This window comes from Phyllobates terribilis, unplaced genomic scaffold (genome assembly GCF_046119375.1).
Source record: "Phyllobates terribilis strain yellow unplaced genomic scaffold, ASM4611937v1 Scaffold_7__3_contigs__length_470593459, whole genome shotgun sequence".
In the NCBI taxonomy this organism is placed as follows: Eukaryota; Metazoa; Chordata; class Amphibia; order Anura; family Dendrobatidae; genus Phyllobates; species Phyllobates terribilis.
Window position 1 is genome coordinate 42,519,169 of NW_027362767.1, and position 16,632 is coordinate 42,535,800.

Genomic DNA, 16,632 nt, shown 5'->3' on the forward strand with positions numbered 1-16,632 from the left:
ATTTCATTGAAGTGAATAGAGCTGAGCAGCGGCGTACAACAATTTTAGAAGGCGAGCCCCGTGTCGTGGCCTCAGCCTTAAAGGGAATGTGGAAAAAAAGGTTAAGAATTGAAAAAAAGTATTAAGGGTTTTAAAACATTACATTTTTTAATGGTATAAAATATGAAAAATGTTTCAAAAACATTCTAAAACACTAGGGGGAGTAGTTGCTGAAATCTGCCATGATCTAGAGCAGGGGTGGGCAACTAATTTTCCAGTGGGGCCACATGAGACACTGACTGTTGTGGAGGGCCGAACCAATAGGCGGAAATTAACTCTGCTCAATATTAATATTAACATACTAATTATAATTACTTTATATTAATTGGAACACTTAATATTGAGCAGAATCAAGTATGCATATATACCGTAAAAGCCTCCACACAGCCTCCCCATGCCCAGCAACGAGCCTCCACACAGCCTCCCCATGCCCAGCAACGAGCCTCCACACAGCCTCCCCATGCCCAGCAACGAGCCTCCACACAGCCTCCCCATGCCCAGCAACGAGCCTCCACACAGCCTCCCCATGCCCAGCAACTGACCCCCATAGCCATGACAAAAAACACAAACGAAAAAAAACAAAAACAAAACCACACCACACTTATCTCGCTCTCGTTGCCCCAGCGTTGTGCCTCTGCTCCTGTATCCGATGCACAGCTCAGCTGAGCTGACGCTTTGACTTGACGTCATCGCGTCAGCTGTCTCACTCGTTGATTGGTGGAAGGGGCTGGCGGCGCCATCTTCCACCAATGCAATCACCACTGTCTGCATCCTGAGAATGCACATAGCGGTGACAGTGGGCGGTGGCGGCGGACAGGCGGGGGAGGATGCGGTGTGGCCAGTGGCCACTGTTTGGTGTGATCTAGAGTACTGTTAGCTCGCCTTATAATTGCAGAAAATGTGGGCGGGATCGGCTCGCATGTGTCCGATGTCACTCCTCACCTCCACTTCTGGGTATTTGCAATAGGATAAGGGAGGATTAAGTTTAGGATCACAGATCAGGGACATTTTGTTTTGCAAAGTGATACTGATCTGTGAACAATGTCACCCAGGATGGCTGGTTGTGCCAATTCTGTTAGTTGGCGCTGCACTGCTCACTGGTGTTTACAATGATCTGAGCAGAGCAGTCATATCATTGCAGCTGTAACACTCAGATCTCAGTAGTTACACAGTTCAACGGATAGGATTATGTACGCTGATAGACATAGAAACATGACTCAGTGGACTAGATCGCACACGATAGTATTAGATACACAGACTGCATCACACATAATAGGATTAGATACATGGCTTAGTGGACTGTAAAGTTTTTCTCAATAGTACCTGGAGGGCTATTCCAGTCAAAATAAATCAGCCATCTACTGGATCAGTGATAATTATTGGACTGGACCTTAAACGCAATTAAAGGGATTGTCCAGGATAAGAAACAAATCATGGTCATTTTCTTCCAGAAACGCCGCCACTCTAGTCCATGGGTCATGTCTGGTATTGCAGCTCCATGAAGTAAGCGACAAATACCAAACACAAACCAAAAATAAATACAAAACAAAACCACAACAGACGTTAAATAAAATGTTATCTTTTATTTAAAATAAAAAGCATTTATACATAGTTTGTAATCATAATATATCATGTCTGCACACAATACCTTACTACGCAGCAGGTCTGAGGTGTTTCATGCAGAACTTTGCACTAAGCAATGGCAGAATAACCCTCTCTGGTATTGGGGGGCTTGGAGTTAGGACAAATAAAAATATAAAAAAAAAAAAAAAGTCAGAGGCATCCAGGAATTTAGAAAAAAAAAGGGAGGTGGAAAATATGGATTACGGAAGATTCTATGAAATCAGTCCAGAAATGAAAAGCAGAAGTTTTCTGTCATTTTTGATAAATTAGATTAGTGTTAATGTTATAAAAAGGTTATATAGGAAAAAAACAAAAACAAAAACAGCACCACCACAGTCTTTAGGTCGTGTGTGGAATTGATTTAATGGAGTTAATCTGTAGGACCATACACAACCTGTAGGCAGTGGTGGCGCCATTTCCGAAGGACAACAGTCATGTTTTTAACGTCCCATAAAACCACTTCCATTTTTCTCTGCTTCCCTTTAAACAAGGTTTTACGGCAAGACCAATATTTCTAGCAAAAGAAATACGAAAACCATTAGCACCGAAGCAGTTGTGTTAAATTCTCATATCCTGTAGAAAATAAAAATAAATGTGTCCATAGTTTTATTTTATTTTTTTTTTATATATATTAAAAACACCTAAAAGCTGTTTTCTCATTAAAGTCAAAATTTATGACCCCCACGGATTTTTCTGGGACCATCGATACTTCAGTGATAAAACAATAACATTAGGTTGCAGTGAAATATATTTAATACTAAAATAACAATAAGGAATACATTCTTTAAATGCAGATTATGTAACTAAAGCCCCCAAAAACAACTAAAAAAAAACCAGACAGAACAAAAAAAAAAAAACATCACCACGAAAAACCCATAAAAAAAAAAAAAAAAAAAAAAAGTGAGCTTGTAACAAAAAAATAAACACTGTACAATTTTATAAAATTTGTGTTTTTACATAAGTTACACAAAAAAAAAATATAACATACTTCATTCGACCTTTACTTCATATAGTCATGAAACGTTGCATATCGGACGCTGGTGAACACTACGTTTTTGTTTAATACTATATGGTGTAGACAGAAAAAAAAGAGTGAAAGGAAATGTAACTGAATGTCTAGGTACCGCAGCCCGTACACAGCGGGGGCAGCCAATAACCCAGAAGAGAACATGATCATCAAAGCAATTTTGAGGCAAGACGAGGGCAATGCTCCAACTCCAACTCATTAGGTTAACCCCAAACTTGGGCCGTAAAGGGCCAGCCAGCTCCATAATAATTAGCATTTTCCTTTATATGGCCATAGTCTTCTTGAAAAAGCACAAAAATATGTTTGGATTGACCTAAACGTGTTGAAAAAAAAAAAAAAAAAAAGCTAAAAACATTTCATCAAAAGGGTTAAAAAACCCCAACAAGGTGACTTTTTGGAAACCAAAATATAAAAAAATCCATGCAGACCTGATTGTGTAATAGTCTAAGCCCTTGATAGTCGTCTGGTTAATGGCTTTAAATTCTTGTAAATTCTTGCATTTTCACCTTCCAGCGTTCGCCATTAGGCCTCCTTAAACCAAAAACTCGATTTCTGCCTTTTCTCGGACAGCAGGCGATACTGGCTACATATTGTAGTGTGGAAGTGCTTTGGTTAGTGCCCACAGCTTGTTAGATGCAGAACTTTCATGGGGTGGATACATTTCAAGCTTATGTTTATTTTTTTTTCTTAAGCAGCATACTTAGGAAAAAAAATAAAAATAGAAAAAAAACAAAACTCTGATAATCGGGGGGTGGGAAGGAGCGCGGTGTGCAAGGGGCAATGGTCTCACACCCATCCGCTGGTGAGTTTAAAGAACATCTCTTCATCAAGACTTTCGTTCTGATCCTTGGCCCGCGTGGACAGAAAGATGTATCCGCCGATAAATTCATGAACTACTTTGCAATCTACTTCTGTGCAGATGAAGGAGAGCCTCATCTCATCGGCAAACTCCACCGTTACCTGGGAGGGAAACAATAGACATTACTGAGCATTGCCACAAAAAAAAAAAAAAAAAAAAGTTTAAAAAGGAAAGGAGTCCCCTACCCAAAATTGTGGAAAATTCATTAGCGCCTTCTACTGATGCAGGATCTAAAGGATGTCCCAAAGACTGAACAACAACATCAACATGGGACATGAAGTGTCAGAGGAACATTGGAGTTGAACTGGAGCTACCAGCTTTGGGGAACAAGGTGCAAATGGTGGCCAACTTCTAGAGGTGGTTTGCTTTGATCTGGGATTGTATGGGGACAAGGAAAACATCATCCATGGTAAGCGAGTGATTGGGTGGCAGAGCTGTCAGGGTTAAGTTCAGACAACCATGTGATGCCAGGTTCCCTAGTTAAACATCTGGCCATTTGGGAGGGCAGCAGGAGGAAGGTGCTGGCTTAGAAGCCAATTGAATATCCTTTTAAAGGGTTTTTCTGGGTCTTGATAAGGCAATCATCATCATCAATCCTCAATATCATCCTCATCCTCCAATTCCCAATACCCCCACTATTCAGCCTGACAGGAGGCCATCAATAACCCCCCTGTCAATGCCAAACTTCACAGTGCCCCTCATTAGACCAACCCGTAATCCCAGTGGTCTCACCATCTTGATTTCCCAGTTGACGTTCCACTGCTTCATGTTACTAAACCTCCATGTTTTAATGGCGTCGCCAGTGTTGGCGTCCATCCTGATGAGCCGGTTATAAGCAATGCCAATCAGCTCCTCTTTCTTCCCACCTTGGAATCTGCTCAGAAAATCAATTTGCATTAGTATAGAGAACAACAAGGACAAAATTGGGGGTTGGGTCTTCATTTCTTACACTATTGACAATGGTAAGAAAAGATGCAAAATCTCCTGCAACAAAGAAATCATCACTAACCTTGCAAGAAAATGGGTAATGCCAAATTCTGGTAATGACTGCCACGCTTGAATGAATCGCATCTTGGCTTCTATTAGACTCATCTGAGCGACATTCTGATGCGCCTCCAGAATACGGGCTGTAATCTGAACATAAGAGACCCAATACATCAAAGAGCTAAACTTATTATCCCGTAGTCATACAATTTGTGTGTCACTGGATCAATAAAAAGTTCTACGACTGCATACTGGACTTTATCTTACACCTTTGGTGACATTTCTACTTCTGACATTCATAAGCGAGGAACCCTGTACATAGTCCCACTCTCCACCGATACAATTGTATCCAGTGTAGACAATCCTGTGAGCTGAACGCATCAGCATCAGCTGTGCAAACCGCTCTGCTAGTCTGTTACAATGTATCAGTCTGGGGTCCAGGTCATAGAGCATTGTCCAGAATGGATACAGTTGTATCCATCTCTCAGGACCATTAATGCTTCTGAACAGAAATTAAAGTGTTCTCATTCACTGACGGCAAAGTAATAATTTGAAAATGGTGAAGAATTGAGTATTAGTTGTAGAACTATTATTTATCCAGTGATTATATTCAGTAAAGCTATATACAAACACACAGGAAAAGGCAGATTTAATCGTATGTTATATGTCCAGGAGCAACAAATTTTCTGGTTTATAGAATAGGATGGCGTTTTGGAAAATATTCTGGATTGTTGAATGCTGGATATAGGGACTGTACAGCCACCCAGCACCCATATATCCGAGCCCATGTATGCACATCCACCCGTGGACCCACCAACTCCAACTCCACCCGCCCGTGCACCCACCTGCCTATCAATCCATATATAACTTTCCCCCTACCCATGCACCCAACCAACCCCTTTTTAAAAAGGACTCCATATACATTACACTGTCGGCCGAAGCATCGCTCAGCCGACAGCCATCTAACGTGCACGGCCGGCTTTACTCATCCACCTATGTGGGGTCTTTAAGCTGTCACATAAATAATGCCCAACTCATGCAGTAAATTAGTTTTGAAAAATAATTTGGACACATGCAACTGATTAGAGCCATTTTCATTATGAGAAAAGCTTTGTAAGCAGAATATTTAACTGCACGCAGGGAGAAAATGGTATTGATACACAAAAATCAATTATTATGGTCGCAGTGCCGACTCATCTTATGTTCAGGATTCTACTGAGGCCAAAATTAGAGACTGAAAGACGCCCCTCCTTTTCTGGACTGGGTTATTCACTTGTACGGCACGGTGGCGCAGTGGTTAGCACTGCAGCCTTGCAGCGCTGGGGTCCTGGGTTCAAATTCCACCAAGGACAACATCTGCAAGGAGTCTGTATGTTCTCCCCGTGTTTGCGTGGGTTTCCTCTGGGTTCTCCGGTTTCCTCCCACACTCTATAGACATACTGATAGGGAATCTAGATTGTGAGCCCTGATGGGGACAGCGACGATAATGTATGTGAAGCGCTGCGGATTATGTTAGCGCTATATAAAAATAAAGATTATTATTATTACCTAATGTGTCGTCATTTAGGATCCATATCTGCTACATGTGCAATGTATATCAATCTGCAGCTTTTCAGCTCTTGTGGAACCACAAGTTCCAGTAGATTGTAAACGCTGCATTCCTAGCCTTCTTGAGTAATATTTGTGCAAACAAATGACTAATAAGCACATTCCAGTCCCATAACCGGGTCATTACATCCTCGCTTTTACTAGCAGATGACAAGCATCCCAGCAATGAGCAGCTCGCTCGTAACCAGACATCAAGTGACGCTCGGAGTCTGCAATAGCAATGGACAAGCTGCATCACAACCACAGAAGAGGCCCCTGTGCAAGAACAATAGATGGGCCCTTTGCAGCCCAAAAGCTCATTATAATGCACAAATCCACCTGCTGTTTTGACGGTGGAAATGGCCCCCTTACCTCTTGGGCCCCTGTATGGCTGCACAGGTTGCACCAAGGATATGTCCGCCCCTGATCACTACTGTATCTATGGCTGGTCTAATACTCGATCTTACAGTCATAAAAAGGCATTGATATTACTCTATATTATTAGGGACACTATGTAACATTTTATCAAAGTGCAGAAATAACAGACAATTGCACAAGTAGCAATTTCCAATACGTTAATCAGCGTTGCTCCATGTAAGTATATAGAATTCTGATTCCCACTACAAGTTTAGGAGTATACACCATTAAAATTATTGTGTAGATGTAAATCAATATGCATCAAGCTGAGAAATACGTAGTAAACCAGATGAAATGTCAGTTTCCTGCAGAGGCCCTATAGGTTTTGTGACGGGCGCTGCAGAAAACCTCATGTATCCTGCTGATCTCATATTAGGCAATTGTTATTTATGTCATTTAATGTTATCTAAAAAGCTCGGTAGTGAACACCCATTTCTTAGAAAACGCTATTTTATCCTCCACCAAAGAACGAAAAACCAGTGTCATGCCATCCACAACACAGGAACCCTTGTGCTTGGAACTTACCAGGTCTCTTATATAGCCTGGCTGCAGGTGGAAGAGCCGAGAAATGGGAAATAAGAGAACGAAGAGGATGGAAATAAACAAAAACACAGTAAATATGGATTGCAAATAAAAAAGCAAAAGAAAAAGATCTGCAAAAAAATACAAAAAGAAAACATAGAAACAATAAAACAAAGTGAACGCAACAAAGTGAGAGCTGAAAGCAACACACAGCACAGGCGACCTACACGCTCAATAGTCGGATTCCCTGGAATATCCAGAACAGAATGGAGGCAAATACTCATCCCTTTCTAGAAAGAATTCACAGCAAACGACTGTTATTTTCAATTTTAGTAAGATTTCTTGGAGTATTAACATATGTCCTAAATCTCTCAGCGTGGATGGTCCGGCCGCCCTGCGCATCTGCATTCCGCACATTCCCCCGGCACAGAACATCCTGCTTTACACTGCAGCCCGGTGTCACCAGTTCTGTGGGACAGAAACGTCCCATCTGACCTCCGAGACCATTAACAAAAGCCACTTCCCGGATGTAGCAACCATGTTATTAACTCTTTATGCGGATCCTTATCAAAAACAGGCTGCTGGATCCTGTAAGTGATGAATAAATGCTCATAGCCTTGTGCCCAAAATACGACGGCACATCAGTGTTCAAAACACACCAAAATATCTCCATTACCTGCTTGTTCTTGTACTTCTTCAAATACCGGGGCGAAACTACACATTCTGGGTTGATGTCGGAGTTGACCTGGTCTGGAATGAACTGCGGGTCGGGGTTCAAATGCTGCATCTTCAGGAAAGACAAGATGTTCTGGACTTCTAGGTTGTAGGAGCTGTCCGCCATGGTCTTGCCCTTGGATGCCAATCTACAGGCTGCCATCCATTGAGCATATTGCTTCTCCTGCAAGGATGATTTAATAGTTTTACCTTAATTTAGAAGCTTCTAATATGGGGCAGCTGCACAGAACCAGTAGAAGGCATTGAATTAGACCACTAATTAGGTCTAGGATTGGACCTAGGCCCAGGCTTTCAACAGGATATGGGACATAGAAGTGACTAAGATCCGACCCTCCCACACGGAGCTATGCACTTCTACTCAAGCTTCACAAGTGCCATACAACTCCACCACCATGGACCTTAATCATGGACCTTCCAAAAAGTAAAATAACCAGAGTTTTATTGGGTGCCACTGCCATAATCCAGATTATTAATTGTCAATGTATAGCACTGCTATTAGATTACTTTTCTGTTGAGCGGTTATTTGGCACTTTATGGCGTTATTTCACAAAGTATTATGTGCCACTGTTCCTAAAAGGGGTCCCCCGGGCACATGATATTGATAACCTATTCTTAAGATAGATCAGTAACAGATCAGTAGGGGTCAGATACCCAGCAGCCCAGGCAAACCGGTGGTGGCCAGATGTAAACACTGAATGGAGCTGTACTGTGCACTGCGTAGTGGCCCCTGCCGAGTACTGCAGAACAACTACTCAAAAGGAGCTCATAAGGGTGCCGGATATCAGGCCTCATTAATCCGGTACCTGTATGGTAAAATATTTGTGCAGTGCATGGCGGTGGCGGCACAGTATAGCACGCTTATTTAGACAGTTGTATGGAAGTATTTTTTAGACAATGGATGGCACCATACATCAGTGATTATGATTAGGCGGTGTATGGTATGACGGTAATACATATGGGATGGTGCCAAAACAAAGTACCGCTCCGGACACAATCCAATCTAATGCCAGCCGTGGAACCATTTCATTGATATCATTGATGCCACAGACGCATCGCAAAGTCTTACATTGTCGCATCGAAGCCAGATCTCATTCATTCCTTCAGCCACTGGTATGAGGAGCTTAATGATAAACTTCTGGCCAGATATGTTCACATCTGGAGTAACTTCACAGCCTGGAAAACAGGAAGAGTTGGTACATTTTATTGCCCCAAGTTCTTACAGAGAACACTCATATTAAATCTATGGCCGAGGACGGGAACATCGCATGTGCCATAATAATCATTCACATATGGACGATTGTTTAGCCGCACTGAACTTCTGTAGGATCTATAATGTAACAAGAGTATGAGAAATTACTACTATAGAAGTAAGAATTGTAAAGCATTGCTTACAGATGACAAATGTTGTCCAATTCAAATTACTTTAGAAAGAGGAAAAAAAAATGCTTGATTTTTTTCCAAAAACAGCGCCAGACCTGTCCTCAGGTTGGGTCTGGTATTGCAATTCAGTCTCACTCGCCGAGAACGTAGCTGTACTACCACACACATCCCATTTACAGGTATTGTTGAGCATTAATATTTTCTCGTTATTTAATAACTTGAGTTTGTGGGTTTTGATTTTAATATAGAAAACTAGGAAAGGTCACACAAGACCCAATCATCTCTGTGACGCAGGTCCCAAAGATCCCTCCACATCTCCTGACCGATATAGAGCGGAGCTCCAATTATAACTCAGAGAATCAGCATTCCATAAAGCGCAGTCACCGGCTCTTGGAGCCGATCAATGTACCCAAAAAGGTATTCCTGGCGCCATCCGTCATGACTGCGGCCTGACATCATTTGGCAGCAAGTGTGTTTACGGCACGACTAAACGAGGAACTGGTGACTGGACGACAAAAGCTACCAGAACTACGAAATATCTAACACCTCTGGGAATAACAGCCAGTTTGAGGAAAAATCCTATAATACTGCCCCCTATGTACAAGAATATAACTACTATAATACTGCCCCTATGTACAAAAATATAACTACTATAATACTGCTCCTATGTACAAGAATATAACTACTATAATACTGCTCCTATGTATAAGAATATAACTACTATAATACTGCTCCTATGTACAAGAATATAACTACTATAATACTGCTCCTATGTATAAGAATATAACTACTATAATACTGCTCCTATGTACAAGAATATAACTACTATAATACTGCTCCTATGTACAAGAATATAACTACTATAATACTGCTCCCTATGTACAAGAATATAACTACTATAATACTGCTCCTATGTACAAGAATATAACTACTATAATGCTGCCTCCTATGTACAAGAATATAACTACTATAATGCTGCCTCCTATGTACAAGAATATAACTACTATAATGCTGCCTCCTATGTACAAGAATATAATTACTATAATACTGCCCCCTATGTACAAGAATATAACTACTATAATACTGCTCCTATGTACAAGAATATAACTACTGTAATACTGCCCCCTATGTACAAGAATATAACTACTATAATACTGACCCCTATGTACAAGAATATAGCTACTATAATACTGCTCCCTATGTACAAGAATATAACTACTATAATACTGACCGCTATGTACAAGAATATAACTACTATAATACTGCCTCCTATGTACAAGAATATAATTCCTATAATACTATAGTTCCCATGTCTTCTTCTTACCCCGCAGGTTCATCTGATGAGCAGGGGTTCCATTTGCTTCTTCTTTACTCTTGTAGCAGGATATGGAGGTGTCTTTGAATGTGCACCAATACTGCTTGTAACCTTTCAGAGTCAGTTTCTTGGGTCTATGATGAGAAGAAAAGAAACTACAATATTAATCGTTTTTATGTAACTTCTTCCCCTTCTGTCGGGATCTTGCAATCATCAGATGAGCAGCAGTGGATAACCTTCCAGCAGCTGATCGCACAAATTCTCAGCATCCAACTGAGCGAGACATCAGATGATCGGGTCAGACAGTATTTATCCTACACAGGGCAGATCTGTCTATAACGGGAGTGGATCAAATTTGACAAAATGAGGATATTGTCTCAGAGAAGAGCAGCAATGGCTGTGCCCAAAATGTTACAAAAGCCAATTACCTTTCAAGTCACATAATACAGACTGCCACAAACGCCATCTGTAGTCTGTATTTTGCTGCTGCTATACTTATGTTTTTTTTAATTCTTGACAAAACCCATAACTGCTTTCTTCCAGAAGCAGCGCCACACCTGTCCACAGGTTGGGTGTGGTATTACAGTTTGACTCCACTGACGTATTGGAGCTCAGTCCTATTCACCACATGCAACCTGTGGACATGGGTGGCGCTTTTGGATGAAAGCAGCCATTTTTTTTATTTTTTATCACCACAGAACCCTTTTAACAATATCAGTTCCTCTATTAAAAGAAGAGATATAGATAGAGAGACATGTCCAAGATTTAATAGGGTAAAATTCTAATCGTTCCATCTGTAAGCTGCTCCGGAATACCGTTCTCATGCACAACGGAAATTGGATCTTGAACTGAAACTTTTTGGCACAATGGGATAATTTTTGGAATATAATGCAGATTCCATGTCCTCTTCAGATTTGTTTGGATTTCTGCAATAAATTATAAGGAGCTCATCTCTGCGCCCGGCGGCCATGTGTTCGGCATTGAGGTCTTTGTTCGGATTCGCTCTGGAATCCTTCCAGGCTTCAATTGGATAAGCAGAGCAAGAGATTGGGAGTTAATGACCGCGGACCTATAAATAGAGACGCTCCGGGCAGAATTTGGAAGCGGTGCCTCTGGAGCTTGACATTTCGGGAGTCGCTAAAAGAAGAGCAGATTGGGTTACTGCCATCCCCGTATTCTGACAGCTCGGCCATTGTCCCTCCCTGTGCCCCGCGGGGTCTCCTGTATCCTGACCTTTACCAATCTCTAGTGCCGGGAACACAAATAGCACTTGAGAGTTCACGGAGACAGATATTGTGCCATTTTTAACGTGCCAGCAGCCCCCGGAACAGGTTTTCATCCGAGCACACACATACAAGACGTGGGCAGAGGACCAATTTCTAGTCCTTTGCAGGGATGCGGCCAGCACAGGTGCCGCTTATATTTCCCATGTACTGAGCCAACGGAAAATACATCAAGACCATAAAGCTTATATGAAAAAGGCAGAAGGGTTCTCTCAGCTCCAAGGCATCCAAGCCAAAGCTAAACAGATCCAAAATTCTGCATCTGATCCTGGGACGCAGATTCCTCCGTATTCGTCAGGAAAAATACTGCAGCGCTATCCTTCCAAACAATATAATGGGGTCAGTCTGCTGCCATGCCAAGAATCAGGGACTGGGTCGGGAGTTCCGCTCTGCCCAATCTCATGATGCCCCATCTCCATTCTCCCAGATTGGAATATATTCCAACCGGAGTACTGTTTAGTTAAAGTACCTGATGCCAGCTGACCAAAGCCTTGCTGTCCAGGAGGACACATTCTGGGCACAGTGCTCACCGTAACTTATGGTCATACATTTGTGCACTTACTTGAAGATTTTTAAGTTGTCTGTGAGTTCAGGAATAGAGGTGATGTCGCCCTAAGAGAAAAGAGATTGTAAGAGAGCATTAAAGGGAATCTATCAGCATTTTTTTGCCTTTTAATATGAGATCAGCACAATGTAGGGGGAAGAGACACTGATTCCATCGATGTATCACTTATTAGACTGTGTGCTGTAGCTTCAGTACAATCAGTGTTTTATCAGCTGGAGATAACTGCAGGACTAGCTGGTTACGTGCCAAGTAGTCCAGCTCATCTGTGTAACCCCATCCCCACCACCGACTGGCAGCTTGCTAACAATGTACAGGTGATCGGAGCTTCAGTTCCCTGCATTTTAGTTTGGCTGGAGCATCGCATCGATCCAGAATGCTTAAAGGGGTTGTCCCGAATTAGAAAAACATTGCTGTCTTCTTTAAAAAAAAAAAAAAAAAAAAAAGAGCGCCATCTCTGTCCACAGGTTGTGCCTGGTATTGCAGCTCAGCCTCATTCTCTCCATTAGAGCTGAACTTCAGCACCAAATCTAACCCAGAGAGGTGGCTGCCTGGAAGAAAGCAGCCATGTTTATTTAATCTTGTACGTCCCCTTTAATAAGCCTGAAAAAGGGGCCACAGAGCTCAGGGACAGGATCCTGCTGGTCTGATCTCCGCCAATCTAAAAGTGACAAAAAAATCCCAGTTCTCGACGGCATTGGCCAGAAGTGAAAGCGTAACGATCTTACCAAGATGGTTGAAGTCTTCCCTCCCTCCAGAGTGATCTCCAGATCGGACAGAGCAGCATCCACTTCATCGATTTCTTTATCGCTGTTGTTATAATGGTTCTCTGATGACATCATGGACAGCTTGTTTATATGATACTGCAAGAAAAAAAAAAAAAAAAGAGACATGACGACCGGGGTTCAGCAGCTACGAATAGATCAAAGGGCTCAACTTTGTACATATGGATGTAGCAGAGCAGAGTTTGTTGTTGGGCACCACTTGTGTGAATAGCTCTAACATATCACAGGCCGGTTCATCATCAGCGTATATTAATACAGCCACATACACCCATGTGGACCATGACCATTACTGATGATGTCATCACACAGCAGTGATGTCACTTAAGTGCAAAGAGCGGTCCCATCTGCCAGGCGTAGCTGCATGTACAATGTTGGGGTTGGTCAGATCTACGGAGGGCAAAGCAAGGATTAAAAACGCCCGCGGCTGCTAAAGATCATGAAGGAACGACAGTCTGGAGATCTAGGAGACGTCCGACTACACACGGTGATCTGTGGCGTCTTATGTGTGGTTCTCCCAATCCACCCACCGCAACCCAGCTCTGCTACACCGTCACTTCTCCATAACAGAAGCAGCTCCAGATGTTGTACCGAGCGCCGACCTCCTACCGGCCGCAGGATATTAGAGAATCCACAGGAATCATCCCCCATCCAGCCCGAAAACAAGACGTTCCCACCAGATCCTCAGCAGAAGGTGGGCACGAGGAGACCGAAGGAAGCAATGTTGGGAGGAGTAGTGCCATCATAGAATTGTTTTATGGTTAGTGCCAGCAATCAGAACACAACAACCCCCAACACAATCTATGTATACATTATAATAGAACTACAACCCCCAACATGATCATAATGCAATTTCATGTATAGAGCGTAATATTCATGTCCAGTAGTTGGGTCACGTTGGGGGTAGTAGTGGTCTAAATATGTAATAGAATGGTATTATTGTTACACTTAATAGTCAGGTCCTGATGGGGGTTGTAGTGTTTTCTGTATTGAGTATTTTGTAATTGTGCTATTCTCATGTTGGGGGTTGTAGTATCTTATGCATTGTGTAAAATACAATGTTCATATTCAGTGGTTCGTTCAAATTGGGTGTTGTAGTGTTCTTTGCATGCTGTAATACAGTTAAGCCCAGGGTAGTAGTGTTTTATGTACAGAACATATTAGAATTGTATTATCTTGTTGGTGGTTGTAGTGTTTTATATACATAACCTATTAGAACTGTATCAGGATCATGTTGGGGGTTGTAGTGGCCGGTTTATAATAAAATGGTCATATCCAGTGATTAGTTCATATTGGGGGTTGTAGTATGTACAGAAAGTATTCAAACTGTATTAGGATCGTGTTGTGTGGTTGTAGTCTTATGTACAGGACGTATTAGAACTATATTAGGATCATGTTGGGGGTTGTAGTGTCCTACGTCTCGTGTATAAGAAAACGATCATATCCTGTGGTTGGTTCATATTGGGGGTAGTAGTGTTCTATGTACAGAATGTATTAGAATCAGGTTAGGAGTTGTAGTCTTACATACAGGAAGTATTAGAACTGTATTATGTTGGGGGTTGTAGTGTTCTCTTTACAGAGTATAATAGAATTGTATTATCACCATGTTGGGTGTTGTAGTCTTACATACAGGACATATTAGAACTGTATTAGGATCATGTTGGGGGTTGTAGACCATTATTTTGTTCTAACCATGTAGACATTTTACAGGTTACCAGTACAAATTCTATAAGTTGATGGACTCCCTGAATCCTCATTTCCGGGGTCTGGCAGCCATACAGCTCCTGCGCGAGTCACGGCATCAAATGTCACCGACTAGAGGCCATTAATGAATGTCTGTGAATCAGCGGCACGGCTGAGAGCATTGCACCGTGTATCCGGATCACATTCCCAGACGCTGCGGGGAACGAGAAGTCCTGATATCTGAGCTTTGTAGGTCTGAATCACAGGTCATAAAGGAGAATAATCCAGAGCCTCATTCACACTGGGAATTACTCCGCGCTCTCGGTAACACGGCTTCTGTCCCACAAGGGTTGGGAGATGAATGAGTCCTTCTAAGACGTTCGCTGTGAGCGGCTAATTTCATGGAATTAAGGTCGAGATGTAAGGAAACGACTCCACCCTCCCGACCACTTATAAATAGCGAGGGCGGCCTGACAGCCCCAGCAGCTGTGCAAGAAAAACAGATCCCGTTTCACATCTACAGAAAACGACAACAGGAAATGCAGCCGCGTTCCCAGATCCGATGTCCGAGCCACAGAAATGTCTCCGCTGAGACGTCGGCACAAAACCCTGCAGATACGAGCTGGATTTCCAGCAGGTGAACGGCGGCCAGGGTTAACCCCTCATTTACCACTGCCTTTTATCTTACATACAATTAGGTTCCCATTCATCCAGATTGGCGTTTTGTACGTCGGTCTTAATAAAGGGTGCACGGGGGTAAGAGGCACCAAGTCTATGATGAGGCACGCACCTTTTTAATCAATTTGGTACAATGGCTGTGCTCCCCTTCCAGGGGCTGGCTTACATTTATGTAGTAATTTACCCCACTTTTATGCTTTAAATGATGATGACTTTGTCAGACATGCTTGGCAACACTCCGACAAAGTTTGCTCACTTTACAAAGAAGTGGATGGAGCGGGCTAGGACTGGGGTAAAACTTTTGCACAGTCTAACTTCAGAAATCCCTGGTGATCACCTGTGATCACCAAGTGGAAAAGATCTGCCAGCCATATGTTTTCCCTGCAGTGGCCACTTGTGGGGAAATGTAGTATTACAAGCTGGTTATTCACATATAGGCCAAGTGGTAATGATCGGTTTTTTAAAATAATTGTTACTTCTACTGCGCCAACATATTCCACAACTCCGTAATGGTATGAAGATTTTTCTTTTGTTAGGGGCTCTTTGCTCTCGTTCATGGTGGAGGGGGGTGGGGGGTGGAGGAATTTTCTTTCCAGTGACAATACATTTTAACAGCGGAAAGCCCTTAAGTGTTGCCCAACCTAGTGTTCACATTTCATGTATTGCCATGATCACCAATTTAGGGCACCATACCAATTACTGTCCGGTGCAAGGGTCAGCAACCTGCTGTCGCAAAACTACAACTCCCACGATGCCCTGATGGCCTGTGGCTAACATATTTTATGAAACCCCAGTGCTTTTTTTTAGCAGGGTTCCTTTGCCCACTCTGCACAGACTTCCACAACAGCTGGCGTGCAGCAGGTCGCTGATCCCTCCTCTAGCGGTGGCAGCGAAAAATTTTAAGTATGCACAGAAAACAGAGGCAGGATCTGGATTAAAGAAACAGAACACAAAAGTAGAAAAAGGAAAAAAAAATGTTTGCATTAAAAATATAAATGTGGGAAAAAAAGTAGGCATTAGACCTACCGGTAATAGGGTTTCCAGGAGTCCCTCATGACAGCACCCTCAGGAGGACGTCCTTCATATCTCTGATAGGGACAGGAAACACAGAAGAGTTTAAAAGGCCCCCCCTCCACCCATACCTTCAGTGATTTTC

General features: G+C 42.4%; 1 protein-coding gene across 5 annotated transcripts in view; it reads right to left on the reverse strand.

The window, feature by feature from the left end:
• Positions 1-1,602: 1,602 nt before the first annotated feature.
• Positions 1,603-16,632, reverse strand: part of FERMT2 (FERM domain containing kindlin 2) — a 61,423-nt gene continuing 46,393 nt past the window's right edge. For 3 of the 5 annotated variants that reach the window (XM_073638445.1, XM_073638448.1, XM_073638446.1), the window contains 9 exons: positions 13,062-13,196; positions 12,334-12,383; positions 10,498-10,622; positions 8,860-8,966; positions 7,735-7,956; positions 7,062-7,082; positions 4,558-4,682; positions 4,281-4,422; positions 1,603-3,649 (listed from right to left, as the gene is read on the reverse strand). In XM_073638445.1, coding sequence (XP_073494546.1) covers positions 3,476-3,649; positions 4,281-4,422; positions 4,558-4,682; positions 7,062-7,082; positions 7,735-7,956; positions 8,860-8,966; positions 10,498-10,622; positions 12,334-12,383; positions 13,062-13,196 — 1,101 coding nt within the window. In that variant the 3' untranslated portion in view covers positions 1,603-3,475. The remainder of the gene's footprint in view (positions 3,650-4,280; positions 4,423-4,557; positions 4,683-7,061; positions 7,083-7,734; positions 7,957-8,859; positions 8,967-10,497; positions 10,623-12,333; positions 12,384-13,061; positions 13,197-16,632) is intronic. The other 2 variants (XM_073638447.1, XM_073638449.1) reach the window with 1 other exon arrangement.